At 40.6% G+C, this 18,600-nt stretch overlaps 1 protein-coding gene across 2 annotated transcripts in view; it reads right to left on the bottom strand.

Moving 5' to 3' along the window:
• Positions 1-278: 278 nt before the first annotated feature.
• Positions 279-18,600, bottom strand: part of LOC135698736 (titin-like) — a 148,155-nt gene continuing 129,833 nt past the window's right edge. The window contains exons 5-10 of one of the 2 annotated variants that reach the window (XM_065218835.1): positions 14,216-14,370; positions 14,002-14,149; positions 13,764-13,943; positions 13,551-13,697; positions 2,790-2,935; positions 279-1,661 (exon numbers count right to left, since the gene is read on the bottom strand). In XM_065218835.1, coding sequence (XP_065074907.1) covers positions 1,571-1,661; positions 2,790-2,935; positions 13,551-13,697; positions 13,764-13,943; positions 14,002-14,149; positions 14,216-14,370 — 867 coding nt within the window. In that variant the 3' untranslated portion in view covers positions 279-1,570. The remainder of the gene's footprint in view (positions 1,662-2,789; positions 2,936-13,550; positions 13,698-13,763; positions 13,944-14,001; positions 14,150-14,215; positions 14,371-18,600) is intronic. The other variant, XM_065218836.1, reaches the window with a different exon arrangement.

Genomic DNA, 18,600 nt, shown 5'->3' on the forward strand with positions numbered 1-18,600 from the left:
AAAGGTGACACAGATGGAAGAAGTATTAGTTTGTTAACTAAAATGAACTATGACGATTGTATATGGCAAGTTTTGCTATAATCAATCCTGTGTTTATTCGGAAAATTCACATCACTTGCGTTGGAAATCAATTTGGCAAGGCATTTGTGACCAGCATACACCTTCAGGTCCACAGTTGCCCAAATCCGCCCGTAAACGTTTTGTTGTCATTGAACCAAAATAATCAAAACTGGACTGTCATCATTCCCCTGAATTAACTCCGATAGAAACAAAAAAAGTTCATTCATTTTTACTTTATTTTCCATTTTCTCATTTTTCTCAAATATAATACATACAATCGGTTGCACCATGCAAGAAATAAAGTTTACAAATGTTTTTTCATCAGGGATTTTCTGGGCTTTTTCCTTGTTTTCGTCTTTCTCTCCTTCGTCCTTCGTCCACAGGTAATTCTTTCTTCATGAGATTTTCGTTTTCTCTCCACAAAAAAAAAAGATATATCAACATACAAAGTGAGTCCATTCATTGTTTCCAACAATCAATGGCTACTAATCCTACCAATAAAAGAGTCATTTTTTTGTATACAGCGAGTAGAGAGATAACATCGTAGCCGCGCGTGGGAGCCGGGCCGGCAATTCCGCGCTCCGGAATATTCTTCGGAAGGGGGAAAAAAAGGGGTTCGACACTAGCACGTTGCTTTTTTTTCGTTCGGGAAATTTTTTAACAACACATTCAAAAATTAAACACCAGCGAAGAGGGGACACTTCAAAAATCAAAAGAAAATCGACGACGATGACGACGACGGCGAAACAAAATAAATAAATAGGCGGAAGCTTCTTCTTGTTTGTAATTGTTGTTGTTGTTTTTTTCGGAAGGGTTATGTGTCAGGGTCTCAATAGTAGCGTGGTCTTCGGTAAACGTGTAACGAGCGACTTGCGATGCGTATCGGGTGGTAAGTGATTTCGGAGGTCCTGTTGGTGTTGGTTTGTTGTCGAATAGAGAATCGTATTGTTTGCATTAGTGTTTGAGTTGCTCTGTTCTATATACGGTTTGTATGTTGAAGGGGTATGAGTATCGTTTGACGGTTCACAGACATTCAGGTTACGTATATGGAAGTGGGGGAAAATGCGTCAGTTACGGGGTATGGAGGTCGATAGGTTGTGAGGGTTTTTTAGTTGTTGTACGCGCGCGAATAGATCAGTCACAGGAGTACAATAAAAACATCGTTTTTCCAGCTGTCAAAAATGTGGTGTCAAAAAAGTCAACGTTTGCTTGTGCTGAGTCGTAAAAATTGCAGTCCAAAAATCGTTCTGCGTACTTTTGGTCATTTAGAAACAGCAAAAAATAAATAAAATAAAATAAACGAGATTCGTTTTCATTGGCGTAAAATTTCACTTTTTAATTTTTGGGGTTCCTAATTTTACACACCTTCACCACTCATTTTTTTTTTCTGTGTCAACACAATCGTTTGGTTCGCGCAACAGCAATACAATATAACGGTTACACTCTAATCGCTAATCGGTGTAGAAAATAGTAGAAAAATCTTTTGTGTGGCTAATCTTTTTGGGTTTTTCTAAAATACATTATACGTTACTTTAATATCACCACATTGAGGACAAAAATACATTTTCTTTTCTTTCTTCTGTTGCTTTTTCCGCAATTTCCTGCATTGCGGCGTGGATTAATGTGTTGAAAATGTGGGGGTGTGTATTTTTTTATGTTACAGTGTTCGTGTTCAGTGTTGTTTTTACAAGTTAAAAAATAACATACAAATTTGTTTCAGTGGAGGAAAGGTTTGTTTTTGCGTGTTTGATTTTTTTTGGCGAGTGTGTACAGGGCATGAAAAAGATAAAGAATGAAGAAGAAAAAAGAAAGTATTATTATCGCTTATAGTCAATCGTATAAGAAATCAAAATCAAAATAATAACAAACATTACTAACAAACTCTGCTCTCTCGGGTTGTTAGTCAACGGACAAATCAAAATGAAACAGTTCCATACGGAAAAAAGAATGGACAGTGTTTTTTTTTAGGTGGTTGTTGTTGTTGTTTGGGTCGGGATGGTGGTGTATGCGTGTGTATGCATTGGGAACACAAAACTAAAACGCTATTAACAACAAAATGGTAGCGGTTTTGGACTGACTAGAAATGTACACTTTTAATTAAAGTCGAGGAAAGTTATCCAAACTCAATCGAAAAAAGAAAGAGGCTTCAGACGGGTTTGCTTTTCTCTGCTTTGCTGTGTGGGAGCACTCTAAATTAGAGGGGAGGCACGCGCTCTCTATGCACATATCGAAACGGTTATCCAAGTTGGCTTCGCCTTAAAATCGTGCTTTTTTTTTCACTGCGCTTTCACAACATTCACTTGTCAGCATTAATATCTATATCATGTTTAAAAACTTTACAAACTAAATCGTATGGCTGGTTTGGTGGCGATATACTAACTTGCAGTTAGTCAAAAATATGCCTTTGTTTACATGTATGTGTGTTTGTTTGTGCGACACAGTAGCAACAGAGCATTCGGTTCAAAAACAAAATATGGATGACGTGTGTGAACGTAAATATGCGTATTTATAAACATGTAATGTGTCACAGTTGGCTGATTCCTCTGATTGCGCGTTTGTGAGTTGTTTGTTTACGTTTGTTCTGATTGTTTTTTTTTTTTTAAATGTGGAAGTGAGCGCGAATCGTGACTAGAAAACTAATGGTAGTTTTTAATAGTAGTACTCATTAAATGGTAAAATATCAGTAATAACGGTAACACAATGTAATTGGTAATAGTAGCAATATTCACGTTAGCGTGTTGTTTGGATTGGTATAGGTGAAGCCCTCAAACTGCCCCTGGTTCATCGAGGCCAGAATGTTGCGATCGATCGGCGTCAGGCGCGCTCGCTCGCGTGTGAACTGCTTGTCGAAATACTGCGTGTCCAAAGGATGTCGCTGGAAAAGAAGAAAGAAATGACGTCATTAGAGCTCTGTATTTGATCGTTTGTATTAATTTTGTTAACAAATGCAGAGAACTAGAGCGTATTGTGAAAAGCTCCCACCTTTATTAACCTTGAGCTCGGGCAACCTTGAAGCGCATCAACTACCACTCTTTATTCGAACAGCGAACTGTCATTTTATGTTCACAGGGAGAAACGAAACAACTTAAAATCGAGATAGAAAGTACTTAAAAATAGGTACTCTCGAAAGAGTACTATTTTGGATACATTGTTATTCTGATTGATAAGTACTTTTAACTTAATCTTGAAGTATAACAAAAATAGTTACTTTTACGTTTATTGTGCTCAGAACAGTAGTCTTTTGAGAGTTATTAGTTTAGGGCTTTCTATCTCGATTTTGAGTTGTTTCCTTTTCCACTTTTTGAAAGTATCCAAAATGAAGTGTTGTGATTTCACTTTATTTTGGATGAAAAAATCATACTTATTTCATTTAAGCTCTGTCGTCCTCCTGGAAGCAATCGCTTTTAAAAGTTTTGAAGGTGTTACCGTGTTAAAATTGCGTGAATTGGTGGAAACAATAAAAATGGAGCATCTAAAGAAAAAGATCGACAAAGGAAGCTACCAAAAGCTGACAGGTAAGCTTTATTATTTAATTTATCAGTGGATATTACGTACATTTTCAACTTTTAATTCTTGAGGGAGGAAGTGTTGAGTTGATGGATGCAGCGAATTCATCAAAGGTGATCTGGTGCTTTTTAAGCAACACTTTTCCACGGTCCATAAAATCGCTGAGATGTCCCCTATGTGGCTCGATTTTTAGCTTTTTTTAAGCTTCAAAAAGCATTTTCTTACACATAACCCTCTTCCGGGCAACACGGAAGATGTTGAAGAAAACTCTTTTGAGCTAGTAGTTCCTTCGCCCTCACCAGTGCCGACCCTTGAGGATGATCCGATGCCGTTTACCCCAATTGAAAACCCAGTGTTTTACTAGAACAACGTGTCGCTGGAAGATATTACGGCAAAGTTTATGGAGATGATCACGCAACTTCGCTGTGATGTGTCTCTTCCACAAAAAAGGTGCAGAAGTTTCTTTCTGGGTTTTCCTCGATTGTTCTTTGGAGTCAACGACACGCTATGTTACAAGTGAAGCGGTTCTTGAATAACGAAAACTACTCTTTTGATCAAGAACCTTCGATAAATTTGATAAATTCTTTGTTTATCCCCGATATAACCAAAAACGCGCTCACATTTGAAGACAACATGAATTTTTTGATTGCCAAAGCTGATTATACGGTTCCAGAACCGATTGAAACAATATTAGGAGAAACTAGTTTAAATAATTGTACGCTGTTAGGACGAGCAAGAGGAAAAAAAAAATCAAAAAAGGGTTAAATTTACATTCCGATAGTTGACACGTTGCATCTGATCATGGCAAATCCAGAAGCTCGATCTATGGTGGATCCTGAGGAGCCAAAAACGGATGACTCAATAGTATCCTTCAAAGACAGCAAGCAATTTTTACAACATCCCTTCCTGCAAAGCCATCCTTATGCATTGGGACTTTCTTTACACGTCGACGACGTCGAATATGTGAACCCACTTGGATCGCGTAAAGGGAAAAACAAGTTGACATTTTTTTTATTTTAAGGTTCAAAATTTTGACTCACGAGTAAATTAAAGATCTTCTTGCACTTGAGTCACCGCAGGGAATAGTTACAAGAATAAAGTCAGAAAACTGGACATTACGCGCCGTTCTTGTAAATATTCTGGGTGATACTTTAGCTATCCACGAGATATTTGGGCTTCTTGGACCTTCAGCCAACCATTTCTGTAGATCGTGTTGCATTTCGATCCGGTGAGTTAGGCGACAGTTTCACCCACAGAACCGTAGAAAACGTGCAACAGGACGTTGATTCCGTATTAAACCAGCAGAAAACCCCAAAGGAATGTGGGATACGATCAGATTGTGCGTTACATGAATTGCGATTCTTCAGATGGGCTATTGATCCAATGCATGATGTATTGGAAGGTATTTTTCCAATGACTATCAAATTGATTTTGAAGCATGCAGTACAGTCCAGAATAACTACAGAACAAGAGATCAACCATCTCATCAATACATTCGATTACGGAGAGTGTGAAGACTTCAAACTTTTCTAATCATGTTTTGAATTCGAAAACAAATGCTTTGAGCCAAACTGCATCTCAGACTTGGTTACTCATGCGTGCATTTCCGTTCATTTTCGATGAAGTCCTTCAGCAAGACTCCAAATTAGGACAACTGGTTTCATCGCTGCTCCTAATTAGTTACGTTTGTTTTTCACATAGATTGACCCAAGACATGGTAAATGATCTGAATAATGCTATTCGAGACTTTCATTTTATTTTCAAAGAGTGCTTCTCATCATCTATTGCTATTAATAAAATGCACCATATTGCACATTATGCACAGTCATGTGTAGAAAATGGACCCCTTTATAATGCTAGTTGTTTGTTGTATGAGGCCAAATTTAAGGAGTCCAAGGGCCAAGGCAAGACATGTGGAAATTATAAAAATCTTACGTTGAGCCTAACGAAAAGATTGGCATTTAAACAAATCAACTCAATTTTGAAGCATTCTTATGTCATAGATTATCCGCTAATAATTATATCTATATTGATTTCCCACAACAAATTAAGGTAATTCAGCACTTGCAAATAAACAAAACTGATATCCGGCCAGGATATTTAGTAAAATATCTAAAGCACACTGGAAGTTACTATGGCATAATTCTATTAATAGTTTGCCATCAAAATGAAATAGTAACTATTATCCAAGAATTAGATATTGATCAGTTTGATTTTACATTGTTTGCTTTTAAAGTCAAGCTTTCTCAGAACCTGATTAGAGTTACAAAAGATAAACTGTTGTCACGTAAATGTTATAATTTGTGGAAACTAAAGAAAGATGATATTCATTATTATATTAGTTTAAAATACTACGACGAATAAGTAGGCTTACATACTACTGACATATTTTTCAAAACTTCTGTGCTAATTAAATATCAAAACGTTTTATTTATTAACAGCCAATCTTATCACTGATGAGTCGTTGATCCATTTGGATGCAAATGACTTGGCAGAATTAGGGAAGAAATGTTGAATGCTTTGACGAAATCACACTTAAAAAGTTCTATTTCTTTTGGTTTTGTTGTGAGATGTAGTGGGAAATGGAAGTAAAAGGCAATTAAGTGGCAAATAACAATGTTTTTAAGCAAAATCATTAATTTTTTCACGTATTTATTATTCATAAAATTTATGTGTATTGATGTTTTGAACAACTTTGCAGATCATTTCAAAACAGCAGAAGTTTATAGAACATTATTATTGAGTAAAAACGGGTATTAAGCGTTTTTCCAAGAGAAACGTTCCATATTTCAATGAAATGAAGAAATAGACACTTAGTGCCCTCAGCAAAGATTTTTGTTTTGATATTTTCTAAAACTTTTCCCAAGACACCGATCCTGAATACAGGGGGAACGACACTTCAGGATTATCCCATTACTACCAAAAAAAAAAAAAAAAAAAACAAAATGTGCTCTTTGTTACGTAACGCAGAGCTTTACTCCTCCTCCCCTATGTAATAATTCGTAACGATATAGGTGACCCCCTCTTCCCCTATAAGCGTTACGTAATTTATGGACGCTACCTTGCAGACGATTTCTCTTCTTTTTACACCTATCCTCTTCGCGTTCAGACTCGTATCCCTCTGAAACTTTTTAGCACCCCTCACATCCTTATTGTTATCACATCCATTCCCTGATCTATTCCCATCTATTTTTTCTATCACTGTTCTATTTTTTGTCCACACGACACACTAAAAAAATCCCATCAATTATGTTTTTCCCCGAAAATCCCATGTAAATTGCTAGACTGAAAAAATATTGTGTGTGGCAGGATAATTTCTCACAATGGGATTAAACCATCTGTTCTCTTTTTATGGCCGTACGACTGTGCCCATTGATTTAACATACGTCGGCTCTTTATCCAGGATTCGCTCCTGAAGCCACTATCATAAAATACTATCTAAGTTACACACCTGTGTAGAATCCTCATGAGCGGGGTTGCAGCGCGCTTATGAACGGTGCGCTTCGACCGTCATCAAATGAGAATTTAACATAAGCGCGACAATACATCCAAATGAGTGTCGTTCCTCCTGCCTGAATATGAAATTGTTGAAAAAGTTGGATCTCACTTCTAGAAGGATTAATCATTAATCTGACAATGTCAACAGAAGGGGATTTTCATATCCAGATACTTTCCACAATACACTACTAGTCTAAAAGGCGAGATTCACGAGATAATGACTTTTGACCGGCTTTTCATAGTTCTGGACCACTGTGTAGCTTATGTGTACAGCAAAGAGCACCCAGGCCATAGCCTGATTGGTAAGGTATGTAAGAGATGCTGAACGAGGTCTTTGTCATCGAGGTAATTCCAGACAAATGGAGAAACACCCAAATCAAGCCCATCCCTAAACACAAAGGAGATCCGAATTCCAGAAGAACTGTTCAGCTCAAAGCTGCGTAAACTAACTAAGTCGTCAAAAGGGTCAAGAGCGTACAACAAGAATTGGGCTCACTTATTGTTGTTTTCCTTGACATGTCAAAAATAACTGAAGGAGATCTGTGAGTTAACTGCTCCCACAAGGGTGCCCCCTCTCACCAATCCTGTTCAACATTTGCACCAAGAAGCTCCACGAGATCCAAGAGGAGGACTGTGAACTCGTTCAATTCGCGGATGATAGTGAAAAGTCAACGTTCATCTCTCGTCTTTGGTCTAATGACTCCAGACTCCAACGTCTTGTAAACCACAGCAGTTGCCTTCTTCACGGTAAAATTCTTGAGAGGTTTTCTTCTTCTTCCTCGCATTTCAAGCTTATTGTTTATCACATATTAGCTTATTGTGTGCTCTCAACTTCGTGTTCTATATGCACTTCCACAGTTTTTAATTGTGAGCTTTCGATGCCTGTACCATTTTTGCATTAGTATAATTGTGGTGCAAGCAGTGCTGATAAACATCATTTCTTCTACACTCAACTTAGCTGAACATGAAGACAACCTTAACAGATAGACCTACTACCTGTATGAATTTTAATTTTGACACAACAGCATTCTCTTGATCAAGGCAACCTCTGAGGCTGTGAACCATTTGCCGAGTTAAATTTAACTCGTGGTTAAAAGTGACATTTTGAAAGTTATTTTCTATGTTCGAAAATCCCCGTGCTGTCGATCGACCGGTTTTCGAGCCAAGGTTGTCAAAATTTAACTTCTTGTTTGTCAGAAATAACCACGCTCGAATAGCAGGGTTAATCAATAACTTTCCATCTGTCAAATTTTAACCAAAAGTTAAAAAAAATCCACCAAATGGTTCAGAGCCTGAGTATCGCGAAGTCAACATTTGTTTTTCTTCATTCGTGGCTGGATGTTCATTATCGCCTCTGTTGTTGTCAATATTAATATTCGTCTTTATTTTGGTGGCGATGATTTTGAGGATCAAATGCAAAATGATTATTTTCATTTTACACAAATATAGCACTGAAGTACGTGTCGTGTTGGTTTTTACACACAGATCGATGGCAAATTATTGCCTCATGCTGAATTGATGGTTTTAGGCCCTGGGGTCGACAATATTCAATCATAATCATTTTGCTCAAATTGAATTTGATTAGTTTGCTTTTAAGGCTCGCTTCTGATTTTGACAATTTTGGGTTGGATAATCAAGAACTGGTCAATACTATCAAAAGTGTATTCATTGATGTATAATGAACTCATTTATTCATTTCTCTCGTACGTAACGGCGAAGATTTTCAAAACAAACGCAATTCATCTACACTGGGTAGAAGCCAAGAGAAGAGGTAACAATACGGGGGTGAAAATGAACCACTTTTCTGTCAAACGTGAACCAGCTCCTGATTGGCCGATCTCATGTGCGTAAGATAGAGATAGAGATAGATAAAGATAGAGATAGAGATAGAAATAAAAGAGGAAGAAGCCAATTGTCACCTCTTCCTCTTAGGTTAGAAGCGCTATTCCTTGCTTGTGACGGTAAATCTGGTGTAATTATCAAAATAGTACAATAAAGGATGTAGCTGATACCCATCGCTACCTGGGCTACATAGGGAGCCTATTCTTCTGATGATTTCCTAGACCGTTGTTCTTTAAGATATCGTAGGAATGATGCACCCTGAAAGCAACGGTTTCCTGTATCGACCGCAGTGCCATTCATCCATGCTGGTGAGCGAAATAATCTCGCCAACCCGAAAGGAGACGAAATGATGATACCGGTGGCTGTCCGAGCAAAGCCACGCTAGAACTGTAGCTGGGTCCGTACACACGAAACTTGGCTCATATGATTTCAGCACAGGATCTTAAAACTTGTTTTCCAAATGTTAGCTACTGGGTTCACAAGATGTTCTTCCTCAAGGCTTTCATTCTTTTCCCAGAAGGACTTAGTTCTAGTACTTTGATAATGTACACCGCAGTATTTCGGGCTCTTCCATTTGATTAACACGACAAACTGACTGGCCCATAATTGTTACTAGCTAACCCACAATACTGTCGCTCCAGGCTTCAGGACTTGTTCCTGGAAATGCAGCACTTGTTCCAAATGGCTTAACGAATTTTCAATTTCTCTCAAAAGGCTCCAATACATGTTCCAGAGCGCGTCAAAACTTGTTACTCCGAGTTTCAGAAATTGTTCAACATTCCCTCAGTTCTTGATTTGTTCTAAGGCTTGTACTCGAAAAAATGGACCATTTTTATCCATGTGTAACTTTTTTATCCGTGGGTAAAAATTGATGAAAATCTGGGTTAACTAGTTTGGAGTGAATTGTCTACATGTGCAAAATTTCATAACAATCGGTTCAGTGGTTATTGAGATGTCATCGAAACAAGAAGAAAATCGCCGGAGAATTTTGCGCGCCCTCATGGAAAATCCGACTTCGACCATGAGATGGATCGGAAGACAACTGGGAATCACCCATGCAACTGTGTCTCGGGTGGTAAAATCGTTTAAGGAGTCCCAGACGACCGAGCGGCGGGCTGGAAGTGGAAGAAAATCGAAGACAGCTGACCCTGTGAAGGCCCGGAAGGTGTTGGATTATTTCAAGCGTAATTCGAACCTTTCGATTCGCGACGCGCCTCTGAAGGCAAAGTGTTCCGCCTGGTTCGTTCAGCAAACCATGAAACGAGCTGGGCTTCGTGTATTCAAGGTCCGCAAGGCATCGAACCGGCGTGATCAACAAAACACGGCGGCCAAATCCCGCGCAAGGAAGCTGTATCGAGAGTGGTTAACGAAACCGATGTGTGTGGTTATGGATGACGAAACCTACATCAAGGCAGACGCAAAGCAGATACCGGGGCTGGAGTTCTACGTTGCCAAATCACGGTTTGATGTTCCGAAAGACATAAGGAAGAAGAAAGTGGACAAATTCGCCAAAAAATACTTGCTCTGGCAGGCCATATGCCAATGCGATAAACTGAGTAAACCGTGCATCACAATGGGTACCATCAACAGTGAAATTTACCGCACCGAGTGCCTCCAGAAGCGTCTGTTGCCCTTCCTGCGGTCCCACGGAGGCGAGACATTATTTTGGCCGGACCTGGCATCATGCCATTACGCGCGATCGACGTTGGATTGGTACAGAGACAATAACGTTGTGTTTGTACCAAAAACCGCCAACCCCCCAAATTTACCAGAGATTCGTCCGGTGGAAAGATTTTGGGCCATAATAAAGGCCAAAGTTCGAAAATCGTCCAAGGTGTTTAAGAACGAGCTGGAGTTGAAGAAAGGATGGATGAAAGTGACCAAAAAGGTCGGCTCCACCATTGAACAAAATGTAATGAGGGGTCTTAAGGGAAAGGTGCGGGTTTTCAGCGATGGAAAGGAAATTGAATAAAGTAATTATGCCGAAACATAATCCATATGTATTAGTTCATTCCCGGAAAGTTTCAAGAAAATCAGATTTAAAATAATTTTTTGGCGAACACTTTTGTCTGGTGCATTTTTTTCGAGTACAGGCCTTTGTAAGAATCAAATCTTGGCAAATTGTTCCAGAAAATGTCAACACTCGGTTTTATAAGTCCCAGGATTCAGGTTCCTACGGTTTCTAGGACTGGGTCCATAAAGCCTCATGCCTTGTTTCTCAAGGTGTTAAGCCATGTGAACTTGTTCCACTAGCTTTCAAAATTGTTCTATGGACTTGTCTTATATAGTCCCTTAAATTGTCGCATTCAAGACTGGGTCCATAAGGCCGCATAACTTGTTTCCCAAGGCTTTATTTATTGTTCCAGAAGCCTTCTATATTTCTTCCATAATCTGGGACTACTCTTGCATGGAATCTGAAATACTCTTATAAGTTTCAGGACATATGTCTCCAGAGGGTATCAGAAGTTTTTCCTTATGGCCTTAGGATAAGGTTGCTAGATTCGATCTCCAATGTAATAAGCTTGCCTCTAAATGATTCGAAACTTGTTCTACATGGTCACAGGACTTGTCTTAGAACGTTTCTTAAATTGTTCCACAGGACCCTAGGACTAGTTCCAGAAAACCACGGGACTTGTTTCTCTAGGTCACAGAACTTGTTCCACATGGCTTCAGGATTTTTCTCATTGACCCATAGGACGTCAAGACTTGTTTCTCAAGGCTTTCATTATTGTACCAGAAGCCCTGCAAACTTGTTCCATCTGCATTTGTATCGCAAGGATTGTGAACTCCTCTTATAAAATCTTTTTAAATGTTCCAGAAGGCTTCAGGAGTTGCTTCAGATGTCTCAGAATGGCCTTAGGATCAATCAAGGTCGTCTCTTAAGATTTCAGAACTTGTTCTATATGGTCTTAGAAGGCCTGTTAACATGCTTCAGAAGGCTTCAGTGTTTGTTCCGCAAGTCCAAAAGACCTCAGAGGATGGTCCTTATGCCCTCTTTTTCACAAAGCTACAGCATTTGTTTCGACATGGCGTCGTCTTTCGTTCCTAAAAGCCTTTGGGTTTGTACCACATGGGCTCAGTTTTTGTTCCTTTTCCAGCAGGCTTCCTAACTTATCCCAGCAGGCTCCAAGACTTGCTCCAGAGAATCCGAGGACTTTTTTCGTACGATCACTGAATTTATCCCACATGACCTCTGGACTTGTCTCAACACTGGGTCCATAAAGATTGCTTCTCAAGGCTTAAATTATTGTACCAGAATCCTTGGGACCATGATCCACTAGGTTATTGTGTTTGATCCATAAGGTATCTAGACTTGTCTTGCATGGGTTCTAAATTTTTCTTTTAAGACCTTTTTACTTGTTCCAGAATGTTTCAGGATTTGCTCCAGAGGGTCTCAAAAGTTGTTTCTTATGCTTTCAGGGTCTTTTACATAATGCCGCTTGACTGGTTACCCATGGTCTTAAAATTTGTCTCATAAGCTGTTCAGAATTTGTTCCACATGGTCATAGGACTTGTTATCTTGCCACAGAAGGCTCCCGAACTGTTGTCTCAGAACTTGTTCTACATTTAAGATATCTAGACTTGTCTCGCATATACGCTGAATTCCTTACACAAGATCTTCAAACTTGTTGCACAAGGCTTCAGGATTTTTTTTCACAAGGTTATAGTACTTGCTTCGACATGGCGTCATCTTTCGCTCCTAAAGACCTCTGAACTCGTGCCACAAGGTCTCAGTTTTTGTTCCTTAAGGTCTCAGAACTTGCTCCTCATGGTCGGTGGACTTGATTAAAAGGCCCTCTTAACTTGATCCAGAAGGCTTCAGGACTTGTTTCTTAAGGTTACTTAAGGGTTCGGACCTATCTTAAAAAACCCCCTAATTTGTCCAAGGGGATCTCAAGAATGGGTCCATTAGTGTGCATGATTTGTTCCTCAAGGCTTTAATTCTTGTTGCAGAAACTAGAGTTCAAGTGAATTCTTTGCACTTCTTCGAAGCTGCCTGAAATCCTGTGAAGACCGCTGAGCCTTTACAAAGATAGCTGGACTCCTATTTGCTGCACTACTATAAAGTTTCCTGAACATCTACGCAATTCCCTGCACTTCCAAGAAGTTTTCTAAAGCTCAACGAAGGTTCCTGAAGTTCTATAAAGTTTCATAAAGTTCTAAAATGTTCCTTGAATGTTCTCTTAACTTCTACGAATGGCCCTTGACTTCCAAGACTTTATGAAAAGACAGTTCGTCGATCTCAGTTTTGATTTTTTTTTTCGAAGCACACCTGGCATTCTTGGTCACGAGTTCAATTCTCATCTCCGGGCAAGTTACGAATGACCTAAAATGTATTAAAGTGACTCTTGACTTGTTCCATGAACTATCCTGATTATTTCTTTGAGGTCACTGGACCCGCGCTTGTCCCACAGCACCTTTAGACACGTTTCAAAAGACCTCTGAAGCTGTTCTATGAAGTCTTTGAGGCATCAGGATTTGTGCTTCAAGACCTGTAGACTCATTCCAAGAAGCCTCTGATCTTGGCCCTCACCTCGTTTTGCCTAAATAGAGCTAATTTACAATGTCTTTCCACTGTGACTCAGGACCACAACTCAAGGTTCCGCTCAACTTAGCCCTAAATCCTTAAATTTCAAACTTACCACTTGTGGCTTGAACGGTGGCTCCAGTCCCCTTCTTTCCAGCTTCTGCCAGTCAATACTTTCAAAGAACGGATGATACTTGAGGTCGCTGTCTTCGTCCATCGTGTTGAAACAACCTAACCGTATCGTGGCGTCCTTCTCCAGGAGCTGCAAAAGTTTTAAAGACAACATTCGAAACTTCCATCAAACGAGCTAATGTCAAACTTCACTCACCGACTGCAGCAGTTTGAGTGCATCCTTCGACAGGAAGTGCGGAAACCATGGAATCTCGTTACAGATGGACCAGAATAGCTCATCCTCGTCACAACCACTGAAGGGTGACTGTCCGACGAGCATTTCATACACCAGCACACCGAATGACCACCAATCGACGGCTTGGTTGTATTTCTGACCCTGTTGATGGAAAAACAAATGAGTGAAATTGGCATTTGCCACGGCAGGATTGACTCACTTTAATGATTTCAGGCGCCATGTAATCCGGTGTGCCGCAGAAACTGTCCGCCAACCGGTCCAGGTAGATCTCCAGCTTGCACATGCCAAAGTCCGCTATCCGCACGTGACCGTCGTAGTCCAGAAGGACGTTGTCCAGCTTAAGATCACTGTCAAACGGAAATGAATCAAATTCAAGCATCAACAGGAAGGATACATCTGGCCGACCACCTTACCGATAAACAATACCCTTCCGATGTAGGAACTTGAGCCCGGAGACGATCTCGGCGGCGTAGAACCGTGCCCGCGCTTCCTGGAATCGTCCGCTCTGCTGTATGTGAAACATCAAATCACCCCCGTTCAGGTACTCCATGACGAAAAATAAATGGCTCTGCAAAGGAAGAAGGAAAGGGCATGGGGGTTAACCAACGTCCGATTATAGGGAAATATTGCGGATCTTAGAAAAAAATTCCGTCCGACTGCTACCGCGACTGTCAAAGTTCTACCGTCAGATTTATAATGAGCTGATTGCTGAAAAAACACATAGTGTGCATTGAGATTAGTGACGTTTAACGCACGCACACTAGCGGGTTCATCGCCGTGTAAAGTTGTTTATTATTTTCCTTCGACTAACCTAAAAATGTATGAGATTAGATCTTTCAAAATGAGTTTGACAACGACTTCTTCTTGGAATTGCTCCGTAAAACGGATATAAATCTCTGGAAGCACAACGGAATAGCAACTACGGGCGGTCAAACAAGATCAATCTTTAGAATGCTTAGAAGTTCCGATTTGCAGAACATTTTCTGAGCAGCTGATTCATCGTCTTTTAAATGATCTATCCTTATCGACGTGGTAAATTCGGTACCAACAAATCAGGTACACTCCCCTTTCAACTCCCGGTTCTAATATTATCGGAATCGCTTCGCATGCACATAACTCTGCCTACGTGGAGATCAAAGAGAGTCCCTAAATTTAGATCTTTGAAGCACCTCCCGATCCTCCCACTCCCCATCGCGTCGTCTGTGTATTGTACTCAACAGTGTATTACAGCGCGCGTGTGTTAAACCTACCTACTCAGAGTAGGAAGCAGTCATTCACACTCACTTTCTGTTTCGCAAACGCACATTCTCCGCTAACCATTCCTGGCAGCAGCGCAGCGGCGACGGCATCAGATTAGGGAATGTCGATCGCGGGGCCGCTACTACCAAAACAATCGAAATAGTTGCACCAGCTGATGGATTTGAGTGTATGAAGGCTCAAGAAGACCCGAGAACGCGATCGCTATTAGCGATCATATGATCGCTGCAGCAGGGGTGTTTTGGTTTTGGGGATCGCTGCAAATTCGAATGCAAATCCAAATAAAGAACCGCGATCGGGAGACGCGCCATCGATCATGTATCGATCGATCGTGTCTATCTTTAGACTGGCGACACATTTAGAAATGCCTACTTCGGGGCCCAGAGAAGGGAAGAATCGATCGTTCCCACTTTGCTTTCCCTAGTGACCGAATTCCGTCAATCAATCCGGGCATGGGAAAACTCGCAGCCGTGAATGAAATTTGTACGATTTCACAGCTGCTGCTGCTGCTGCAGGCTGTGGAGGAATCCAAATTTTGTTTTACAAACAAAATCCCAGTTTAATCTAGATGTTTGGCTTGGCCACGTTTAGAATCCGTAGTGATGCGTCTGATGGCCTTGTCCTCCGGGTATAAGTGCGTCGACGCGCCGTTCAGAACAACCATTTAGTAGCGCAGCGTAGTATAATAAACAAACAAGCTGTCATTCCACTGAGTTGATATATTCTTAGATAATCACAACAACCAGAACCGAATAGACGTGGTCGCTTGGTTGTCATTATGTTTGCCGGTGACCTTCACTGTTGGTCTGCCTAAACGTGCGGTCCTTCCTCTTTTCCTAACGATCGCGATCATAACTTTGACAGTAGTAAAAATTTCTCTCTCGAATTGGATCACACTTTTCGTTTAATGTGATGGGAGATTTGTCTAGCCGGTATGAAGATGTACATACACATATATCAACGGCAAGTCTTCGGAGAGGTAATGATCGCATTACATGGTTTTATGTCTTGTTCGTGTTCCGTGTTTGAAAGCAAATATTCTATCGTTTCGATCTTTAGGAGGAGTTAGGGGTTTCCGTGTGTTCATAAATTATCTCTATCTGAGAAAGATAGACGTCCTTCTTCGCGTTGGATTCTCTATTTAGTGTAACCGCGGAGAAAATAAATGTAAATCTGGTTGCACGGCCAACTAGCTTATTTTGTCTGCAAGGTCTGGCAACCCGCAATTTTGTGTTTACTTCGAGTGACTTTTAATTTGAGCGACTGTATCGGTATATTTAGTGATTATTTGAAAAATGCAATTCAAATGCACGCCTTCTGTAAAAATACATCGGATAAAACGTTACAAAATGTCAGTTTCTTCTGGTTTTCCAAAGACAGCGTCATCAGGGAAAAGTGGGTTCAATTATATCGGCTTCCTCCCGATCAAAGCGTTAGTAATCTGCCATATTGATAACTAAATTGTCGTTTAGATAAAATTTGAATTTATTATATTTCATCTACGTGGCATCGGACAGTTGAACACTTTTAGCAGTTCCTGGTGCAATTTCTGTTTTATAGTACGTTCAGACTACAGAGTTATAACATGTTACAGCGCTATCTTGATGGTGGTTTCTGTGTTGCAATTATTCGACAATTGTAGAGTTGAAGGGTTATTTCTTATTTATCACTAAATACCACGTAATTGCTATTTTATTTACCGAGAAGCGTTTATTCACGTCTATCGACCAATCTTTCCGTATCACCTCTCCCTCTCTCCCCCATCCCGTTCCCCTTCCTCTTCTCGAACTCGCCCGTATGTCCAGTGTTGATAAATCCATCATTTCGTCTTGTCTCTGCAGTGCACCCAAATCCTACAACCCCACCTTGAGTTTCCTACAACTAATAAGGAACGTAGTCTTTGAACTTTGATGGCTGCTGTCGTTCACGTTTGTGATGGACTGTCTCGTCTCGCAGTTGAACAGCATCGGAGTCACGTATTAATTCATCCTGGATAGTACGATCAGTATCCAAACTCGAAGTTGACTGTAGATCATCGCGTTCTGCTGGAACCTTCTTCAAATGTGTAACGTTGCGACGGAACTCTTTTCCGGACAACTTAGAACGGACGACAACATCAGACCCACTTTTCTTCATCACCACGAACTCCTCTGGAGAATAGTCCGCCTCCAGCTTATGATTCTTCTTCATTCGTTTCAAGAAAACATGATCACCTTCTCGAATGCCACTATATTCAGCCCGACGCTTTTTATCCGCATAACTCTTCCCCTTCTCTTTCTGAAGACCATCAAAATCTCGCACAACTTCATCGTCGACGTAAACAGGCACTTGAGGAAGTCTACTCTTAATTCGTCGCCCGAACATCAACTTTGACGGAGCTTCACCAGTTGTTGCGTGATTTGTTGCATGATATACAAGAAGGAATTCACGCAACTCTTTCCGCCAGTCCTTCCCAAGCTCTTGTGCGATTCGCAACCGCTTCAAAATAGAGCGATTCTGGCGCTCTACTTGGCCATTCATCTGCGGCCAGTAAGGAATCGTGCTTACTAGTTGTATTCCGTAATCACTGCAAACATTCCTGAACTCCTTGCTTGCAAATTGTGGGCCATTGTCCGCCTTAATGGTCGATGGAACTCCGTAGCGGCTTAATATCTCTCGCAAACGACCAACTGTTTCCATTGAATCGATACAATCCATCTCACAAACTTCCAGATATCTACTATAACAGTCTACAACAACTAACAAATGATGACCATCAGGTAGCGGACCAAGAAAATCGATTGCAATGTCTTCCCAAGGTCCGGATGGTAGCATTTTTTGAAGCATTGGCTCGGGAACATCTGGAGCAGCCACTAGAACACATCCACGGCAGTTTTTCATAAAATTCTCGACATCTATATCAAGTTTGGGCCACCAAACTACCGATCGGAGGAACGATTTCATCATTTGCATCCCGGGATGCCCTTCATGTGCTATGTTCAGAATCCGTTGACGTAATCCAGCTGGAATTACTATACGATCTCCCCGTATAAGGACGCCACAAACACTGCAGAGCTCTGAGGAAATAATACGGTAAGCAGTAGGTAACAGTTCAATAGTCTCATCCTCTAAGCATTTGAAGATGTTCATGGTTTCTGCATCGCGCCTCCTTTCACGGAGCAGCTCTTCCCAAGAAACTGAAACAGATTCTGCACTTACTGCTGCGATATGCCGAACAACAAGCTCTTCAGTCGAATCGAACGGCTCAAAAGCATTTTGATCACCTCTAATATGGATAACCGAGTAATTGAAGGATTGCAACCTTAGCACCCACCTCTCAATCCTAGAACAGGGGCGAGATCGGGGTGTAAATAGATATACGAGGGTTTTGCAGTCCGTAAGCAAATCAAATTTCCTTCCTAGAAGATAGAATTGAAATTTTTCAACGGCCCAAACCAGTCCCAATGCCTTTTTTTCTGTCTTTCAGTATCTTTTCTCGGTTTCCGTCAGTGATTTTGAGGCAAAACTAATAACTCTGTCGTGTCCTCCATTGTCTGTCTGC

The sequence above is a fragment of the Ochlerotatus camptorhynchus genome, unplaced genomic scaffold (assembly GCF_037179485.1).
Source record: "Ochlerotatus camptorhynchus isolate MF236.1 unplaced genomic scaffold, CSIRO-AGI_Acam_v1.1 ptg000094l, whole genome shotgun sequence".
Classification (NCBI taxonomy): Eukaryota; Metazoa; Arthropoda; class Insecta; order Diptera; family Culicidae; genus Ochlerotatus; species Ochlerotatus camptorhynchus.